At 49.8% G+C, this 17,555-nt stretch overlaps 1 protein-coding gene across 1 annotated transcript in view; it reads left to right on the forward strand.

Moving 5' to 3' along the window:
- CORO1C (coronin 1C) overlaps positions 1-17,555 on the forward strand; it is a 43,023-nt gene that overhangs the window by 12,240 nt on the left and 13,228 nt on the right. The window contains exons 2-3 of the mRNA XM_064674929.1: positions 6,183-6,382; positions 16,753-16,875. Coding sequence (XP_064530999.1) covers positions 6,188-6,382; positions 16,753-16,875 — 318 coding nt within the window. The 5' untranslated portion in view covers positions 6,183-6,187. The remainder of the gene's footprint in view (positions 1-6,182; positions 6,383-16,752; positions 16,876-17,555) is intronic.

A 17,555-nucleotide genomic window follows, 5' to 3' on the forward strand; every position in this document is an offset into this window, starting at 1 on the left:
CTGGGCTTCCCCATCAGGAACCCATGGCCTGGGCAGTCCCATGTTGTAGTTCCACCAGTGGGACCATCCCCTGTCCATGCTGACCCCATCCATCCCATAACACCATTCAAACCTGGTGCTGGTGCATTGTCTATAGATCCATTGAATTATTTAGGTTGGAAAACACTTTTAAGATCATCAAGTCCAACCATTAACCTCTTGATTTTAATTTTTTTAAAATCTGCTTCTTATTTGTTAATAGTTGAGACTGTACCTTTATTCCCAAGCTCTTCAGCAAGGCTCTGACTGTGAGTTTGGGGATTCACCAAGAGCTGCAACTTGACATTTTCCACTTAAGGAAGAGCCTTTCCAGTCCCAAGTACCAGCCTTTTATAAATGCTGTTCTCCCTATCCACTGGATTTGTGTTCTCACCCCCCCCCTTAACTGTAGCCTCAGGCTGCCTGTGACTTCAACTGGCCTTTTATTTCCAATGTCTCCCTTTCCAGAAGGGATCCCAGTCACATGGGCTGAGCAGGATTTTGCCATTAGTGGGGGGTTTTCCTGTCAGTGTTCCCTAGCAGGATGCATTTCCTCTTGCATAAGCAGCCTGAAAACCCTCCGAAGCCACAGAAATCCATCTGTTGGATTCTTGAGACAGATAAATCCTTTATAAACAGGAAAATGGGCAAACTCATGGTAACTCTTGTGACACATCATGATGGGAGATCAGAAAGGAGTGGAATGAAAAGTCTCCCTGTGCGAGCGCGGCCGCCGGAGTCCTGCCTTTCTGAGGGCCTTTGAAATGCTGACACGAGGGCTGGGCTGGACAGCAGGCACAGACTGGGAGATGAACTCCAGTGTGTGGCAAAATTCAGCTAGAAGTCACTTGACATTTTAGGGAAAGAAGAGTTTTGAGGGGCTGGCTCCTCTGTCCCCACCAAGATTCCGTGTGTGGCTGAGCGGGATCCAGGAGATCAGCCGCCATAGATCTGTCAGCACTTCTATTGTCGTGGTCTTTGCAGGGTGTCCAACGCTTCTGTTTTAATTTTGCTGAGGGTTGTAACTCTGGCAAAATTTAAACGCCTTTCAGCTCCCAGTTGGGAGGTTTTAAATCCTCCAAAGTTGTGCTTTACCACCCCCCCCCCAATATTTTCTGTCTAGCAAGTGCGTGCAGATCGTTCCAGCTCTTCGGCCAAGGTCTAACAGCACAATGATCTAATTAACTTCCTTTTTTAAGTCTTGCTCCAAGTCCACTTCCTAGTGGTAAAACCCCAGCACAGCCCTGTTAGCCATGGATGTGTTTTCTTGCCAGCTCTGGTATTTACAAAGTCACTTCCCAAGGCTCCCTGAACTGCCCAGGTCATCCTGTCACATGGCTGGTAGAGCCTGAATCAGTCTTTCCTTGTGGTGAATCATCTCAGGTGTTGGAATCTCTCCTGATAATCCTAAAAGTGGCACCAAAAAAAGACATGGACCTCTTAGAGCAGGTCCAGAGGAGCTGGAGCCCCTCTGCTCTGGAGCCAGGCTGGGAGAGCTGGGGGTGTTCACCTGGAGAAGAGAAGGCTCCTGGGAGACCTTAGAGCCCATTCCAGTGCCTAAAGGGGCTCCAAGAGAGCTGGAGAGGGACTTTGGACAAGGGCCAGGAGGGACAGGACAAGGGGGGAATGGCTTTAAGCTGGAAGAGGGTAGATTTAGATTGGATACTGGGAAGGAATTCTTGGCTGTGAGGGTGGTGAGGCCCTGGCATGGGCTGCCCAGAGAAGCTGTGGCTGCCCCATCCCTGGAAGTGTCCAAGGCCAGGTTGGATGGGGCTTAGAGCAACCTGGGATAGTGGAAGGTGTCCTTGCCCATGGCAGGAGATGAGATGAGCTCTAAGATCCCTTCCAAGCCAAAACATTCCATGAATTGGCCAAGTTGGAGCTCCTTCCTGCCTGGACGCTGCACGTGGCTCTGCTGAGAGAACCTGTGGCAACCAAACTGAGCTGTGGATTTGCTTGCAGATGGAGGAGGAGGAGGGGGGGGGATCCTTTGCACTGTGGTATTGAAAAACAACTAAGGAGACTGAATGCTCTTCGTGTTTAAGGAGAGTCTGTGGTGGGGAGACGACTCTTTTTGGGTGCTCAGCTCAAGCTCCCCCTGTTTTGTTTTTCACCTGCTCTCTCTGGTGCTCTCAAGGATCCGCAGTCGCTGCTCTTTATAACCACAGCCTGCACATTCCCCCCCTCCTTCTCCTTGGAGAGCAGCCAGATCAAAATGGCTGTGATCCAACGCCAAGAATCACTCCCTTTGCTATGGAAATGAGGACTTGGAGGCTGCTCACCATGTGTTCAGCAGAGTTCCTGCTAAGGATGACGAGCTGTAGGTGGGGAAGAGGGCAGCGAAGGTGTGTTCCAACAGATCCCTTTGGAACAAATCAGGGTATTTTTGGATGCATCTGAACTCTTTGCATTTGTTTGAAAGTCATTTATAGAAAACCAAATGATTACCCTTCTCATCACACGGCAAAAATGAGGGAAATAAAGTAGTAGGATTTCACCACAGGACAAAGGAAGTTTCTCTTCCATGAAGGTGGAAGGGGTGGCAGATCCCCCGGTATCTGATATTCGAAATAACCATTTTTTCGTGGTGTTCTGGTATTGATCAAGAGAAGAAAAGGTATAATCATAACTATCCTATCTGAATTCCCAGCATCAGAGCAGAGAAGTTCCCAAACCCCATGCTCTGTGGGATGGTGGCACCAGGCAATTTGCTGCGTGTTGGCTCAGCATGGCGAGTTCAAACCATCACTTTACCTTCTTCTCAACAAGCTGATTTTAATCTTGATGCACAGCAGGGTGGGAACATTGCCATGAAAATCCACTGTGCACCAGGCAGGGGACTTTTCCCTGCCATGAAAATCCATGTGCACCAAGCCAGGGGACTTTTCCCTGCTCCTGGATGAGTCGTGCAGGCGGATGCTGAGTAGGATTTGCTGCAAGGTGGGACAGGGCTGAGCTGGGTGCTGTTGTGACATGTTGGGCTTTGGAGAACATCCCAATGTCTTCAGGGTGGCCTAGTGTCACCTGGAGTGGTGGAAGGGAGGGAGGAAGGGGGTGATAAGGGTGATGCTGCTCTTGCATGGTGTGCCCTGCAGGACCTGGCAGGGTCAAAGCCATGAGTGTTGAGCCCTCTCGGCTCTGGGAGGAGCCCTTGGGGTGGAAGTGTCTGACAGGTCTGGGATGAGTCGACACAAATTAGTAATTGGGTGTGGAACTGCATTTTTTTTTATGATCTATCTTACTGAACTTCGGAAGTTCAGCGTGTTTTGTGTCTTTTGGGCATCTTTGAGTTGAAATTCACCTTTTCTTTGGGCATGATTCTGTGAGGCTGGGATTGTGCTGGAAGTATCCAAGGCCAGGTTGGGCAGGGCTTGGAGCAGCCTGGTCTAGTGGAAGGTGTCCCTGCAGAGTGGACATCCTGTTCCACCCCTGGCAGGGGGTGGAGCAGGATGGGCTTTAAGGTCCCTCCAACCCAACCCATTCCATGATTTTGTTTTGTGCTCTTACCTTCTGGCTGGAGCTGGAGAGCAGCTCCTGGTTTGTGACTTCCCACTGCACTCTGGTGTTCCAGGGTGTGTCCAGCATGGAACAGGCCTTGTGCTGTAAGGGAAACACTTGGCAGAAGGTGTGTTATGCAATTCCATTAACTGATGAGAAGCACAGAGGAAGCCCAAGTTTATCTATAATATGATAGAAATCCCTAATAATTTCTGTATAGCTTTTTTACATAGATGTCTTAAACACCCCGGTTATTCACAGAATTTTGCTTTTTAAAACAACACCTGTTTTTTCTTAGACATTCTTAATTGCCCTTAAAATATCAGGAGATCAGTATAGAAGAGGTACCATGAGAAAGGCAGTGGGGAGTACCCACCACTGGGAATGACCCCGGAGCCCATGGCTCTGTGTCACTAGCTCTTGGGACTCAGGTCATTGGTGGCTCAAAGCCATCACCAGCCATGTGGCCCAGGGAAAGGTGGTTGGTGGCCTCCAGCCCACACGTGGGGACAGGTGTCTCCATTGCAAAAATGACCCTCAAATCAGTGCATTTATTATCTGTGTGCAGAGAAGCTCAGTTGGTTGGAGCACGGTGCCCGTAACGCCACGGCCACGGGGTCAATCCCTGCTCCATCCCCAGATGGACCATTCATTTAAGGGTTGGACTCGGTGGTCCTTGGGGGTCCCTTCCAACTCAGAACATTCTGTGGGAGCTGGTTTTCCCTGAGCTGGTTCCTGCTGTGACCCTTGGTGTGGGCTGGGCACACTGGTGGCTCCAGTGGCACTGGATCCATGTCCCAGCAGCTGCCCCACCCGGAGATGGAGCCTCTGTGGAGGTGGCCAGTGCCAGATCCCGAATGTGATCTGGGGGAGAACAAAACCTCTGCTTATTTTCCCTTATCTCTGCGGAGCTGGAGTGTCTCTCCCGAGCTGTCTGTTCCCTTAATTGGAACATTCTTCTCCTCTTCAGACACATTATGGGCTGTGCATTTCCCGGCTCTGATGAGCGTTTCCCTCCAGTTATTCCGCTTTTTGTCACTGTTAATTTTTTATTTAACCTCCCAGACTACAAAACAGCAAAGCTTTGCAGTCACAGACAGCCCTACAAGCTTTAATCACGTTTGCAGGAGACAGGCTGTGCACAGCGAGTCAGGATGGAGCCACATTCCCAGTCTCTCACTCTGGAGCATCACTGCTGGAGCTGGAGCAAGGAGCTCCATGAGCAGAGCAGTTTTTCCCAGCCTCTCCATGTGCTTGGGGACCTTCTGGGAGGCGAGATAGGAGGTGGACTCTACTTATTTTTATTTTCCCCCCCATTTTTTTTTTTTGGCTTTCCCTGGAGACTGGGACAGAAATATTTTTCCCATATGTAAAAGCAAGATGCTGTATGGAGGCTCCTCCTCTGCCAGCATGGATTGAAGGGGAAAATCTTGGAAGGCTGGGAAAAGCCCTTCCCAGATGTGAGGGCTCCATAGGTTGCAGTGTGATCCAAGGATGGTGTTGTGCCCAAGTCTTCTTCCAGGTCTCAGGTGCTGGAATTTTCCACACCAATCCCTCTCCCTCTATTTTAACTTCAGCATTCTTGAAAATAATTTTTTTCAAGAAATGCTGCAGACACACCAAGTTAATTGGAGTCATTAACTTGTTTCCATTACTCCTTTCTGCCTAGGAAATGCATTTTATGGTTTTTTAGGGAGATTTTGGAGTTAGAAGAAAGAACTGGGAGCTGGGGAACATGTGGAACCACTTCACAGGAACACCGGATTTTGGGAGCTTGCATTTTTATTTACATCTTCTGGCCCCTGTCTGACTTGAAAGTAAACAAGTTCAATCCAAGACTAGATTTATCCCTGAAAATATGTGGAGACTTGTCTAAAAACTGCTTTTAGGATTAGGAACTTCCTTTCCTGCAGTCAGAGAGTACATTTACAAGAGGAAAATTGATGCTTAACTGGCAAAACCTCCTTGGAAATGCAGTTTGGTTGGGTTTGGTACAAAATAACCTGAACTTTCAGTTAAAAAAAGGAAAAGACAAAACTAGCTGAGGATTTGGCAGGTCTAAAGCAAGGTAGAGGATCCCTGAAAGTGTCCAAGGCCAGGTTGGACGACACTTGGAGCAACCTGGGCTAGTGGAAGGTGTCCCTGCCCATGGCAAGGGTGGGACTGGATGAGCTTTAGGGTCTTGGGTATCAGGATGGTTCCAGACTCTTTCCAGTGGTATCCAATGACAGGACAAGGAGCAATGGCCATAAACTAAACCACGAGGAATTCCACCTCAATATGAGGAAGAACTTTTTTCCATGGAGGTGGCAGAGCCCTGGAACAGCTGCCCAGGGAGGGCATGGAGTCTCCCTCTCTGGAGACATTCCAAACCCACCTGGACACGTTCCCGTGTCACCTGCTCCAAGTCACCCTGCCTGGACAGGGGGGTTGGACTGGTTGATCTCCTTCTAACCCTAACAATTCTGGGATTCTGTGGTTCTGCCCCTTCCAACTCAAACCATTCCGTAATTCTCTGAACGGTGAGTGAAGCCGTGTTTCCACTCTGCTGGAAGCGCAGCAATGGACCCGGGGACAGCATCCCATGGTGGCCCTTGGCCAGGCATCTCCTGGGCAAGCAAGAGGTCCTGCCCCCGTGACTGATGTCCCTTTTCCATGCCCCGCAGACACCATGAGGCGAGTGGTACGACAGAGCAAATTCCGGCACGTGTTCGGCCAGGCCGTGAAGAACGACCAGTGCTACGACGACATCCGCGTGTCCCGGGTCACCTGGGACAGCTCCTTCTGTGCAGTCAACCCCCGCTTCGTGGCCATCATCGTCGATGCCAGCGGCGGGGGAGCCTTCCTGGTGCTGCCTCTGCACAAGGTAAGTGCTTTTGGAGCCTCTGGGATTACCTGCTCAGCTCTGCTGTCTCTTCGGTGCCTGTTTGGGAGTAACATTAAGGCTGGGAAGTGTCTGCTGTGGTGACAAACACTGCCATGTAGGAATATGTTTAATGTCTGTAATCAGGCTGATGCTTCCTGTACATTAAACACAGTAAACAAGCTGTTTGCTTGACTAATCTGAGCCAATTCTGGCAGAAGCTTCTACATAGAATCATATTTTAGAAGCCTTTTTGTGATCACGTCAAGTTTTTCCACTGTCAGGGATTCAGCTTTTTGAGCTCTGCAAGTGTCACTTAGTTCAGGAACCACCTGAGCCCAATGGCTCCTTCTGGAATTAACTCAGAAATGCACCTGAATCCAACTGCTCCTTGCAGAATTAATTCAGGAACCACCTGAGCCCAACTGCTCCTTGCAGCCTCTCATTGGAAGGATGCAAATTCCACAGGCTGCTGGCCCTGGCATCTGAGCTGGTCCAGGCTGCTGCCAGCCCCTTCAGATGCTCTTTATATGGTATAAGACAAGAATAATTTTGGTAAGAAAACAGTTCCTCCAGGTACCATCACAGCTGTCCTGGAGCTCTCCCAGATCACTGGGCTGTGTCTGGGCTTTATTATACTTCGGCCAGATTCTGTTATCCCTAATACCTGGAAAAATGAAGGGAGGGGCTTCATCTCCTCTTGGGCAGGTAGACCCCCCCTTAATGTTCTCTCTTGCCAAGATGTTGCCAAGTTTCCAGTAAATAATCTTCCAGTGAACCCACATACACTCTGCTCTTTCCCTTCTCCTTTGGATTTCTTTGTAGAGCCCCAGGGCTGTGCTTTGCCAGACACCCAGAGAAGGTGGGTTCCTGTCCATCAGCCGTGAGATGGGCTGGATCAAAGGTTCTGAGGCTGAAAAACCAGGAAGAGAGACCTTCCTGGAGCCCCTTCCAGTACTGTGTTAGGAGTAAATGGGCAGGAGCTGGGTCCGACTGAAATAAATCCCTGTTGCCCCTGATACTCCATGGAAAAATCACATCCATCTTCCACCCTTGCTGGAGATTCTTCTCATCCCTTTCTGACGCTTAACCAGCAAATTCTCATGATCAAAGTCTTTTTCTGAAACATTATTTTCTTTGTGACCCTCAAACTTCTCTCTTAAGGGTATAGTTTAGTTGTCTTCGGTCTGTCATCAGCCCTGTGCTTGTTTCCCAGCTCCACTTCCAGCTCTGCCCTGTTAAATATAGAAATAGTGACCAGGATTGAACACAAGCTCCCACATGGCGAGGGCAGAGCGGAGGCAGCGGCTTCTCAGTCCTGCAAAACAAAGCCAAACCCCAACTTCCCAAAATAGCTCCATTCGCTGCTCTTGAACAGCCCTTTGGGCTCATCCTGGGGCCACAAGTCCTCCTCCTGCCCAGACCATGGGTGGTGAGCAGACCTGGAGCAGGAATTCCTTGCTCAGCACAGCACCAGCTGCACCCGTGTTGCATCATGGCACAGACACCATCAGCAGGGGATGTGCATCTCTCTTTTCTTCCTGTATCCCAATGTTTGGAGCACCAGGGAGCTGGGGGGGCTCAGCCTGGAGAAAAGGAGGCTCAGGGGGGACCTTCTTGCTCTCTGCAACTCCCTGACAGGAGCTGGGAGCCGAGGGGATTGGGCTCTGCTCCCAGGGAACAAGGGATGGGATGAGATGAGAGGAAATGGCTTCAAGCTGTGCCAGGGGACGTTTAGATTGGAGATCATGGAAAATTTCTTCATGGAAAGGGTTGTGAAGCACTGGCACAGGGCTGCTCAGGGCAGTGGTGAAATCATCATCCCTGGAAGTGTTCAAAAAACGTGTGGATGTGGCACTTGGGGACATGGTGGCCTTGGCAGTGCTGGGGGAACAGTTGGACTTGATGGTCTCAGAGAGCTTCTCCAGCCTTAATGATTCCATGGTTCTGTGTTTTCTCAGTTCCTGGCAGAAATTCCTGCTAATTCTGAGTGACCTGTGCTTCTGCATTTTGAAGCCCTATCTTATCTTTGGGGTTATTTTTACGCTTATTCAGTTATTCCTCCCACCCTCCCCTGTATTTCTCATTTCCTTGGTGCCCTCAGCTCCATTCCTGCCTTGCACAGCCCTTTAATATCCACCTCTGAGGAGGTTCCTGCAAAGCTGGAGGGGCTGTGTCCCTCACCCCCAGCCTGACACGTTCTTTTGCAATTCAGCTCGAACCAGTTCCTGTGTTCCACGTTTATTTTTACAGCCTGGGCTGATGAAATTGTTCCTTCAGTTCCTTCAACACCCTAAATAACATTTGGATTTCTCTTTGAGCCCGTTTAGCAGGGATATTTATTAAGTCCCCCGCAGCAAAACCCTTGTTATTTTCAGGGGAACCAAAAAAAAAAAAAAAAAAAAAAAAAAAAAAGGCAATTTTAAACCATGGCTTTGAGTTGATTTTAAAATTGAGCCGTAAAAATACACTTGCTGCATTTCTGCAGGGGAAAATGGCCCCGTAACGGGCATCGTGTCCACTCAAAGCCAGGACTGTGCAGACCACTGGGAATTACTTGGGAGTGCAGAAAAGCGGGGAATTTTTACTCATTTTAACGTGTTTTTCCTTGGCGCCGTTTCCAGCGATATCGCAGGGGTTTGTTACACGGCCAGGGGTTTCTCGCTGCCGGCCCTGGGCAGGGTTTTTTGGGGTGTTTTTGGCCCCGCGCGCCATGTGCTGGCCACTGAGGGAAGGGGAGGGGGGAGCGGACACGGAGGGGAAGCCCCGCCCCCTCTCCGCGCAGGCCCCGCCCCCTCGCGCGCGCGCAGCCTCCGCAGCGGCACTGCGGCGGCCGCGGCTTTTTACCGTATATGGCCATGGCTGCGCTCGCGGCCGCCGCGCTGATTGGCGGGGGCGGGGGCGCGGCGCGGCAAGTGCGCGGGAATTAACCCCGAGCGCGGGAATTAATTAACCCGGCGGCGCGGGAGCCGGTTAACCCCTGAGCGCGGGAGGGAACCCGCCAGCGCGGGGGTCAGCCCGTGCGTGGAAGTCAACACCCGCGTACACTGAGCGCGGGAATTAACCCGCGTGCGTGGGAATTGTGCGTGGAAATTAACTCCCTTGCGGGCAGGAATTAACCCGTCAGCGCAGGAATTAACCCGTGAGCGCCGGAATTAACCCTTGCGTGGAAATTACCCCTTTGCGCGGGAGCTGCACGCCGGAACTAACCCGTGTGTGCAGGAGTCGTGCACGGGTTAATTCCCGCGTGTGTGGGAATTGTGCACGGGAATTAACCCGTGTGCACGGGAATCAACCTCTGTGCAGGAGTTAACCCGTGCACACCCACAGCCTCGGCGTGTCCTGAGCCCCGGGGCCCCGGCCCTGAGGGTCCTTCTGGCACCCCCTGGACACAGAGACGGGAAATCCAGGGGGCTGCATCCCCCCTCCATCCCCGCGGCTCCCGCAGAGCCCGGTGTGGAGCCGGGGCCGTGCCGGTGCAGCCCAGCCGGCTTTGCTGGCTGTGGAAACGCTTTGTCTGAACTTCCTGTTTTCTTGCACGCACATGTGCAGGGGCTGTGCCAGGAACTCGCCATTCCCATGCTCCGGCACCAGAAAATCCTATTCCCACAGGTTGGTTGGTCTGGAGCATTGGCCTCTGCTGGAATGAGCCACATAGTTTATTAAAGCTGTAAGTTTTTAAGTGCTGTGTAGGTGATAAGAGTCAGGGTGATCAGCATTAACTGGACACACCAGGGAAGGACAGGAAACTTCCCTGCCTGTTCTGGGCAGTGAGAGACTGGGTTGTAGAGTTGGTTTTCTTTAAGCCTGATCCCAGAGAAAACTGTAGGTACACAGGGAAGGAATCAAAATATAAAACTCTTCAATCAGACAGTGCCTCAGCTGTGGTGACCTTGTACTAGTGGGTCAAGTGGAGATCACCTCCAGCACAGAGTCCAGAGGAGGCCATGGAGATACTCCAATGGCTGGAGCCAGGCTGGGAGAGCTGGGGGTGTTCACCTGGAGAGGAGAAGGCTCCAGGGAGACCTGAGAGCCCATTCCAGGGGCTCCAAGAGAGCTGGAGAGGGACTTTGGACAGGACAAGGGGCAATGGCTTCCTACTGCCAGAGGGCAGGGTTAGTTTGGATACTGGGAAGGAATTCTTGGCTGTGAGGGTGGTGAGGCCCTGGCACAGGTTGCCCAGAGAAGCTGTGGCTGCCCCATCCCTGGCAGTGTTCAAGGCCAGGTTGGACAGGGCTTGGAGCAACCTGTGTTAGTGGAAGGTGTCCCTGCTCATGGCAGGGAGTGGGACTGGATGGTCTGTAGGGTCCTTTCCAACCCAGACCATTCCATGGGAGGTAATCCCTACTGTTCAGAAATTAAAGAGTCAGGGAGTTAAGGGAAGGAATGATTCTCCTGCCCTGTCCTCCAGAGATCCCTGGTGCAGGTGGATTGATGGCTCATCTCCCCTCCAACGCTGATGGAAACAGCAGCAGAGCCCTCCCTGTCAGAGCAGGGGGCATGTGGGGGACAAATTCCCCAACTCCATGGGTGATCCCCGTTTTTCAGCCCAGCTGAAAATTCTCTGGGTTTCCTGATGTGCTGGGGACAGTGACATGCAAACTACATGCATTCAGAGGATACAAAGTTCTTTTTCCCTCCTCCAAAAATCTTTGCAGTTTGTGTCTGCACAGGAAAACCTTCTGCAAATGTTCCCTTTTTCTTTCAGATCGCGTAGAAAGATTCCTTCAGGCACGAGTTGTGTTACATAAGGCCTTTAGCAGAGGTTTATTCAGTTCCCTTTGGATATACCTTATATTAGATTTTCCATTTTCCTGACTCCTTCCTGCACTCCCCCCACACTGGCAGCATTCCTGCTGGATTGGGGATCAGCTGGTGCCCTGGGAGGCAATTGGCATGTGGGTGGGGGTGTACACACCTCGGGAATGATCTTCTCCAAGGAATATGTTGTTCTGCAAGTGATGTGCCTTGGTGTTCAACCCTGGCATATGTGACATGTTAAGCAGCTCTTCCCGATTCTCATTCCTCCAGGAAGCATTGGGAAATGAAACTCCTCCTTTTCTAAACTGTGTGTAAAATAAAATCAGGAGGTTTTCCTGTGATGAGTTCATTGAGCCCCTACAGCCATTTTAAGAAGAATGTGGATGGATTTTGTCCTTTTATTTCACCTTAGATGTTTCTCTATAAAAAGAAGTTTATATTTATCCCTGTCAGCTCAATTCCAGTGGATCACCAGGTTCAGGTGTACTTGGTCGCCATGGGTTTTTTCCTTCCTCTTTCTACATCCGTTCCGGTCTGGGAGCTCCAGAACAAGGAGCTGTTTGCATTTTGTGGCAGCCTGTGATGGAATCATGGAATCATTAAAGCTGGAAAAGACGTCCAGGATCATCAAGCCCAATCTTTTGATCACCCCCATCCCACTAAACCATATCATGAAGTGCCACATCTGCCTGTGTTTTAACACTTCCAGAGATGGTGACTCCACCACTTCCCTGTGGAGCCTTTTCCATGCTTGACCACCCTTCTAGTGAAGGAATTTTTCCCAATATCCAGTGTTCCAGCCCTGCAGCTGTCAAGGTGGTAAAGAGAGCAGGAGCAGTGCTGAGGGATTCTTGGAGAGCACAGTTACAGGAGTCTCCTATTGCATGACTCTCCAGTGGACCTTTTGGGAATAACTTCCTAATCTTCCAGATTAGTTCTGGATGCCTTGATTGGTCTGTGGGTGACTAATGGCTCTTGGTCATGGTCAGGAGAGATCCAGGCACTTCCATTTCATCCCAGTGTTTTGTCCCAAGTGCCTCCTCCATGACCAGCTGGTGCTGGAGGGTCAATGCCCAGAGCTCAACTTCCCTCCCTGCACTGGGTGAAACTTGAGGTTGTTGGAAGGCAAAGACACAATTTAAAGAAAAAGGGAGTATTTTCTCTAGCAGAGAAAAGGTGCAGTGGGTTGGTATTTCAAACTTTGCAGTTGTGACCTGGTTTCCTTCCTCAAACTTGTGCAGAGTGAGGGGGGGTTGCTTTGCCTTGTGCAACTTGATGCCACTTCCCCAATTTAAATGGAGATTTCCATGAGCAGCCACGGGCTGGGGAAGCAGCTGCTCTCCCTGATATTTTTACCATAATCCATGAGCTGTTTCCTGCAACCAATTGCCCTTTTCTGGCAGAGAAAGGATCACAAGACAGTCAAATTAATTCATAGAACTCCCACTTTTAGGAACAGTTTTCTTGTGTTGCTTCTCTGTCCCTTTTGGAATCAATAACAATTTTTTTTCTCCTCATCTGTGACTTTCTTCTGATCTGGGTTTAATAATTCTGATTATTTAATATTTTTTTTCTGATCTGGGATACATGAAAGCACTAAAAATCATTTAGTAAGGTCAGTTCACCCCCTGCTGAAGGACCTGAATATTGAGTGTGCTTCTAGTCAACACCATCCAACTTATTAATAATCCTCAAATTCACCTTTTTGGCCAACTTTTTATCACACACAGCTCCAAATTTCAAAAGTTATTACTGTGATGTGTTGCCCAACCACAGTCATAGTGGATTATGAGAAGGGTTTAATTTCTGGAAGTCGCACTGAGTTAATTTTAAGCTGTGTAGCAGCATTTGAGCTGTATTTTAAATCCTGCCCTAATTAAAAGATTACATTTTACAAATAAATAAATAAATCCCCAAACCTGGGAGCATTACAGGAGCATGGAAACTCCCCCAGCTGGCAGCCAAGTTGCCAACCTTGTGGTGTTCCATTGGCAGAGGCATCTCTTTGGAAAGGAATTGTGTTTAGAAACGTGGAATTTGGGCGCTTTATAGCCTGGTTGGTTTTTAATTCCCTACTGGAGGTTTCCTGGTCTTTTGTTTTTGGCACACATACCCACCCCTCAATATTGTTTTTCAAGCTCTTCTGTGTACAACTAGACCTGTGCAATTCCAGGAACAGGGTTTCCCTGCTCTGGAGAGCAGAATCTGTGGTGTGTCCTGCACGGGTGGTGTTTGCAAAACGGATGCAGAGAGGTGATAAAATAACACCTCTGAGTTAAAAATTGCTCATTTCTCACCCTGCTGGGTCAGGCCCTGGGGTGGTGACATGGGTTACTGTCCTGTGATGGCTCCCCAGTCAGTTCTGGGGGGTGAGGCTCTGCAATAAGTGTGTTTTTTGAGGAGAAGGGCAGCTGAGGTGGGTTCGGAAGCGCTGCTGAGCGGAGCCCTCGCTCTGCTCTGTGCTCTGGAAGGTCCTGCGGTTTCCTCTGCTCTGCAGAGACGAGTTTGTGCCTCTGACCACAAGGCAGGAGCTTCTCTGCAAGCGTTCACCCAGCTGGGGCTTTGAACAGCCCGTTTACATCCTTATTTAGTCTCATTTTATACTGATTTTTGTACATCCTTGGAGGCGTTCAAGGATGTGGCACTCAGAGCTCTGGTCTGGGTCACAAGGTGGTGATGGGTCACAGGTTGGACTTGATAATGCTGGAGGTCTTTTCCAACTTAGCTGATTCTGGGATTACTTATGGACCCTGATGAGCAGCAGAGTTGCTCCTCTCGTGCCCAAGTGTAGATGCCCCTGGGCTGTTCATCTCCTCAGCATTGTTTTCCTCTGCCAGACCCCAGGGAGCTGTGGGACATCTCCTTCTTTTGTTTGTCCTCTAGTTTGGTAGTTTTGGTTTGGTAATTTTGGGTGAATAAATACACTTGGGATTTCTGGAAGTTCTTGTCTCTCCCACGCTGCTGCTAAATAACATCTCCTTTCCCCATCCTGACTGTCTCTTCCCTGTTGGAAATGGGATTTGGGTGTTCATGCAGGCAGGGGAGGGGGGTGTTGGCAGGTGATGCAAGGGGGATTGTGCCTCTCTGGCCCACTCAGGTGAGAACCCTCTGCAGTGCTGCTCCAACTCTGGGGTCCCCAGCACAGGAAGGATGTGGAGCTGCTGGAGTGAGTCCAGAGGAGGCCACAGAGATATTCCAAGGGCTGGAGCTCCTCTGCTCTGGAGCCAGGCTGGGAGAGCTGGGGGTGTTCACCTGGAGAAGAGAAGGCTCCTGGGAGACCTTAGAGCCCATTCCAGTGCCTAAAGGAGCTCCAAGAGAGCTGGAGAGGGACTTTGGACAAGAGATGGAATGACAGGACAAGGGGGAATGGCTTTAAGCTGGAAGAGGGTAGATTTAGATTGGATACTGGGAAGGAATTCTTGGCTGTGAGGGTGGTGAGGCCCTGGCACAGGGTGCCCAGAGAAGCTGTGGCTGCCCCATCCCTGGAAGTGTCCAAGGCCAGGTTGGATGGGGCTTAGAGCAACCTGAGATAGTGGAAGGTGTCCCTGCCCATGGCAGGGGGTGGAACTGGATGATCTTTAAGATCCCTTCCAAGCCAACCCATTCCATGATTCCACAAGCACTGCTCTTTATGGAAGTACCAGATCCTTGGTTTAAGGTCCGAGCTCTGGTGCAGGTGGTGGCACAGGGACAGTGCCTGGTCCCTGCTCTCCACTGGCTGTCACAGGCTCTTGGCTGCTCCTCTCAGGCTGTGCAGGTTCATTCTGATCAAACAGAAAAGTGAAGTCTGTGCTTTAATTTGTTCAAATTGATTTTTTTCCCCTCCCCACAGTAATAAATGACTGTAAAAACTCAAAACTAAAACAACAAGGGCTCATGCAACCTGGAAATAATTACCAGGGGCTCCTCTTGGAGGATTCCACTGCTTCCTGCCAGGAGCCAGGACAGGCAGTCACTGACATTTTGCATTAATAATCCTGGATTTTTTTGTCTTTTCCTAGTCTTTTCCAGCCTAAGTGATTCTGGGATTATTTGTGGGCCCTTTTGGGTTAGGCCTGTGTTTTGTGGCCTGTCCTGTGCCTCCTGTGATACATCCATGTCCATGTGCTCTGCATGGTTCTCTTTTTAATTAGGTCCCTTAAAATGGATGAACTGAACGTGGCAGTTGGGTGTATTAATTTTTTAAATCCTATTTCACATTATGACATCCAAGAGGGATTACACAGGCTTTAATTCTTGAATGGCAGCTTTATGGCTTTTCATCCACAACTCTTTCTGCCTTTTAAGAATTTCAAATGCAGTTGAATCACTGAGACTTTTTTTTTTTTTTTTGAAACCTAAATTTGGCCATTTAGGAAATAGTGGGATTTTTTGGATCAAGGTCTTGTTTTGCTGATAGTGGAGCCTTCAGGTCAGTTGTCCTCAAAAACCAGTATCCAGCATTATTCTGCTTTAAATCAGGCTTGAATAGGCCCAGCCTCCCACATGGTGCTCGGTAGGAGGCACATATTAAGGAATGTCATCTCCAAGGTTGGGGAATGTTATCATCCAATGGCAAAAATGAAATTCCAGCCATTTCTTCTGCATGTTTAAACACAAAAGAAGATGACCCCATCCCAGACCTCTCCCTCCTGTCTCTCTTCTCCCATCACTCATCATGACAGGGCCATTCCCTGGAAACAAAACCCCTTGGAGCAGGACCAGGGGTCTGGCCCTGGAGGTGGAGGAGTGTCCTGCTCACCCTGCTGCTACTGCTGTGTGTCTGCAGTATTTTAAATATTGCTTTCCATCTGTGCAAGGCTTGACCAAGAGAGAGAACCGTGATTAGAGGGATTGTCCTTCCCTTGCTTCCCTGCTGGCGGCATCAGCAGCTGGGGGGGATCAGGTGCTTCAGGGGCTCCTCAGCAAAACATAGACCTGGTGGCAAAGTTGGTGTCTCTGCATCATCTGTCTTGGCACCACTGATTTGTCTCAGTTCAGGTTTAAATGTCTCATTAGCTCATTTTCTTGGGAGGTTTGTCCCTGGGATGAGCTTGGCAGCTGGCAGCCTTGGTCCTCTGGCCATGGATGGATCAGGTGTGGCTGTGGCTGTTCCAGTCCATGTCAGCAATATTTATTCCTGAAAACAGTATTTTGCTCTGCACAACTGTGTCCTAAAAAACTTCCCATATGAGCAAAATCCTTCTATAATGAAAAAAGCAGGGAGACTTGGTAATTCAATGAGCAGCAACACCTTCAATTCAAATTTGAGCTTGTTTATCTTCAGCCACCACTGGCCACTGTTGGGAAACACGGATGAAAACAGAGCTTTGTTCTTCCCCAAAATTTGGGAACGGACAAAGGGATGGCATGGCATCACAGCAAGTGCTGAAATTTGGGTGGGAAAGCATCCCTGCATGCCATGGGAGCACACACTCCTGTGGCAAACCTCTGAACCCTTTTCTTGCACCTTGGGGAGTTCCCAGAGTTACCAGTTTGTTTCCTCTGCTGACCCATGAGTTGATTCAAATGTCGTGAAATTTTGGATACTGGAGGAGCAAATGTAGCATTGGGAAGCCACTTCCTTGCTCTGTTTCAATATCACAGCTCTCTCTCTTGTTTTCTCCCTTCAGACAGGCAGGATTGACAAGTCCTACCCCACAGTGTGTGGCCACACGGGACCAGTGCTGGACATCGACTGGTGTCCCCACAATGACCAGGTGATCGCCAGCGGCTCCGAGGATTGTACTGTCATGGTGAGTGTTCCCTAGGCCTTGTGGGGTGGGCTTTACTCCTTGCTAAAAATCCTGCTCCAAAGGGCACTTTTGTTCCTGAAAACACCTCCTGTTCCAGAGTTAGGGCAGGGCAGAGTCATCATGGAATGGGTTGGGTTGGAAGGGAATTTAAAGACCGTCCAGTTCCTCCCCCTGCCATGGGCAGGGACACTTTCCACTAGACCAGGCTGCTCCAAGCCCCATCCAACCTGGCCTTGGACACTTCCATCACTTTCACTACCTCTATGGGCTACCTTTGCCAGGGCCTGCCCACCCTCACAGGGAAGAATTTCTCCCATTTTTCCTTCTCCCCCGGATTTGTCTGATGTTTGAAAACAGGAATGAGAAGGAAGAGTGCTGGTCTGTGGTGAGATGTTCTGATTTGTAGAGCTTTGGAGAAGACAGGTGGTTCCTTACGTTACATATCCCCATGGATGCAGCGGTGTGTGTTGGGAAGAGGGAGGGATTGGAAGGGAAGGAGCCCACCAGCTTTCAGAGTTGCTTCAACCCTTGATTTAAGGGGGATGCGTGAAGTTCTTCCTTTATCTGCAGGCTGTGAGCAGGTGTCAGAAGGGCTTTTTTTAATGAACAAATGAAAATAATCCAAGTTCTGCATCTGCCAGGCTTGGTCCTGAGACCTGTTTCACCTCAGGCAGAGCCCA

The sequence above is a fragment of the Pseudopipra pipra genome, chromosome 18, assembly GCF_036250125.1.
Source record: "Pseudopipra pipra isolate bDixPip1 chromosome 18, bDixPip1.hap1, whole genome shotgun sequence".
Taxonomy (NCBI): domain Eukaryota; kingdom Metazoa; phylum Chordata; class Aves; order Passeriformes; family Pipridae; genus Pseudopipra; species Pseudopipra pipra.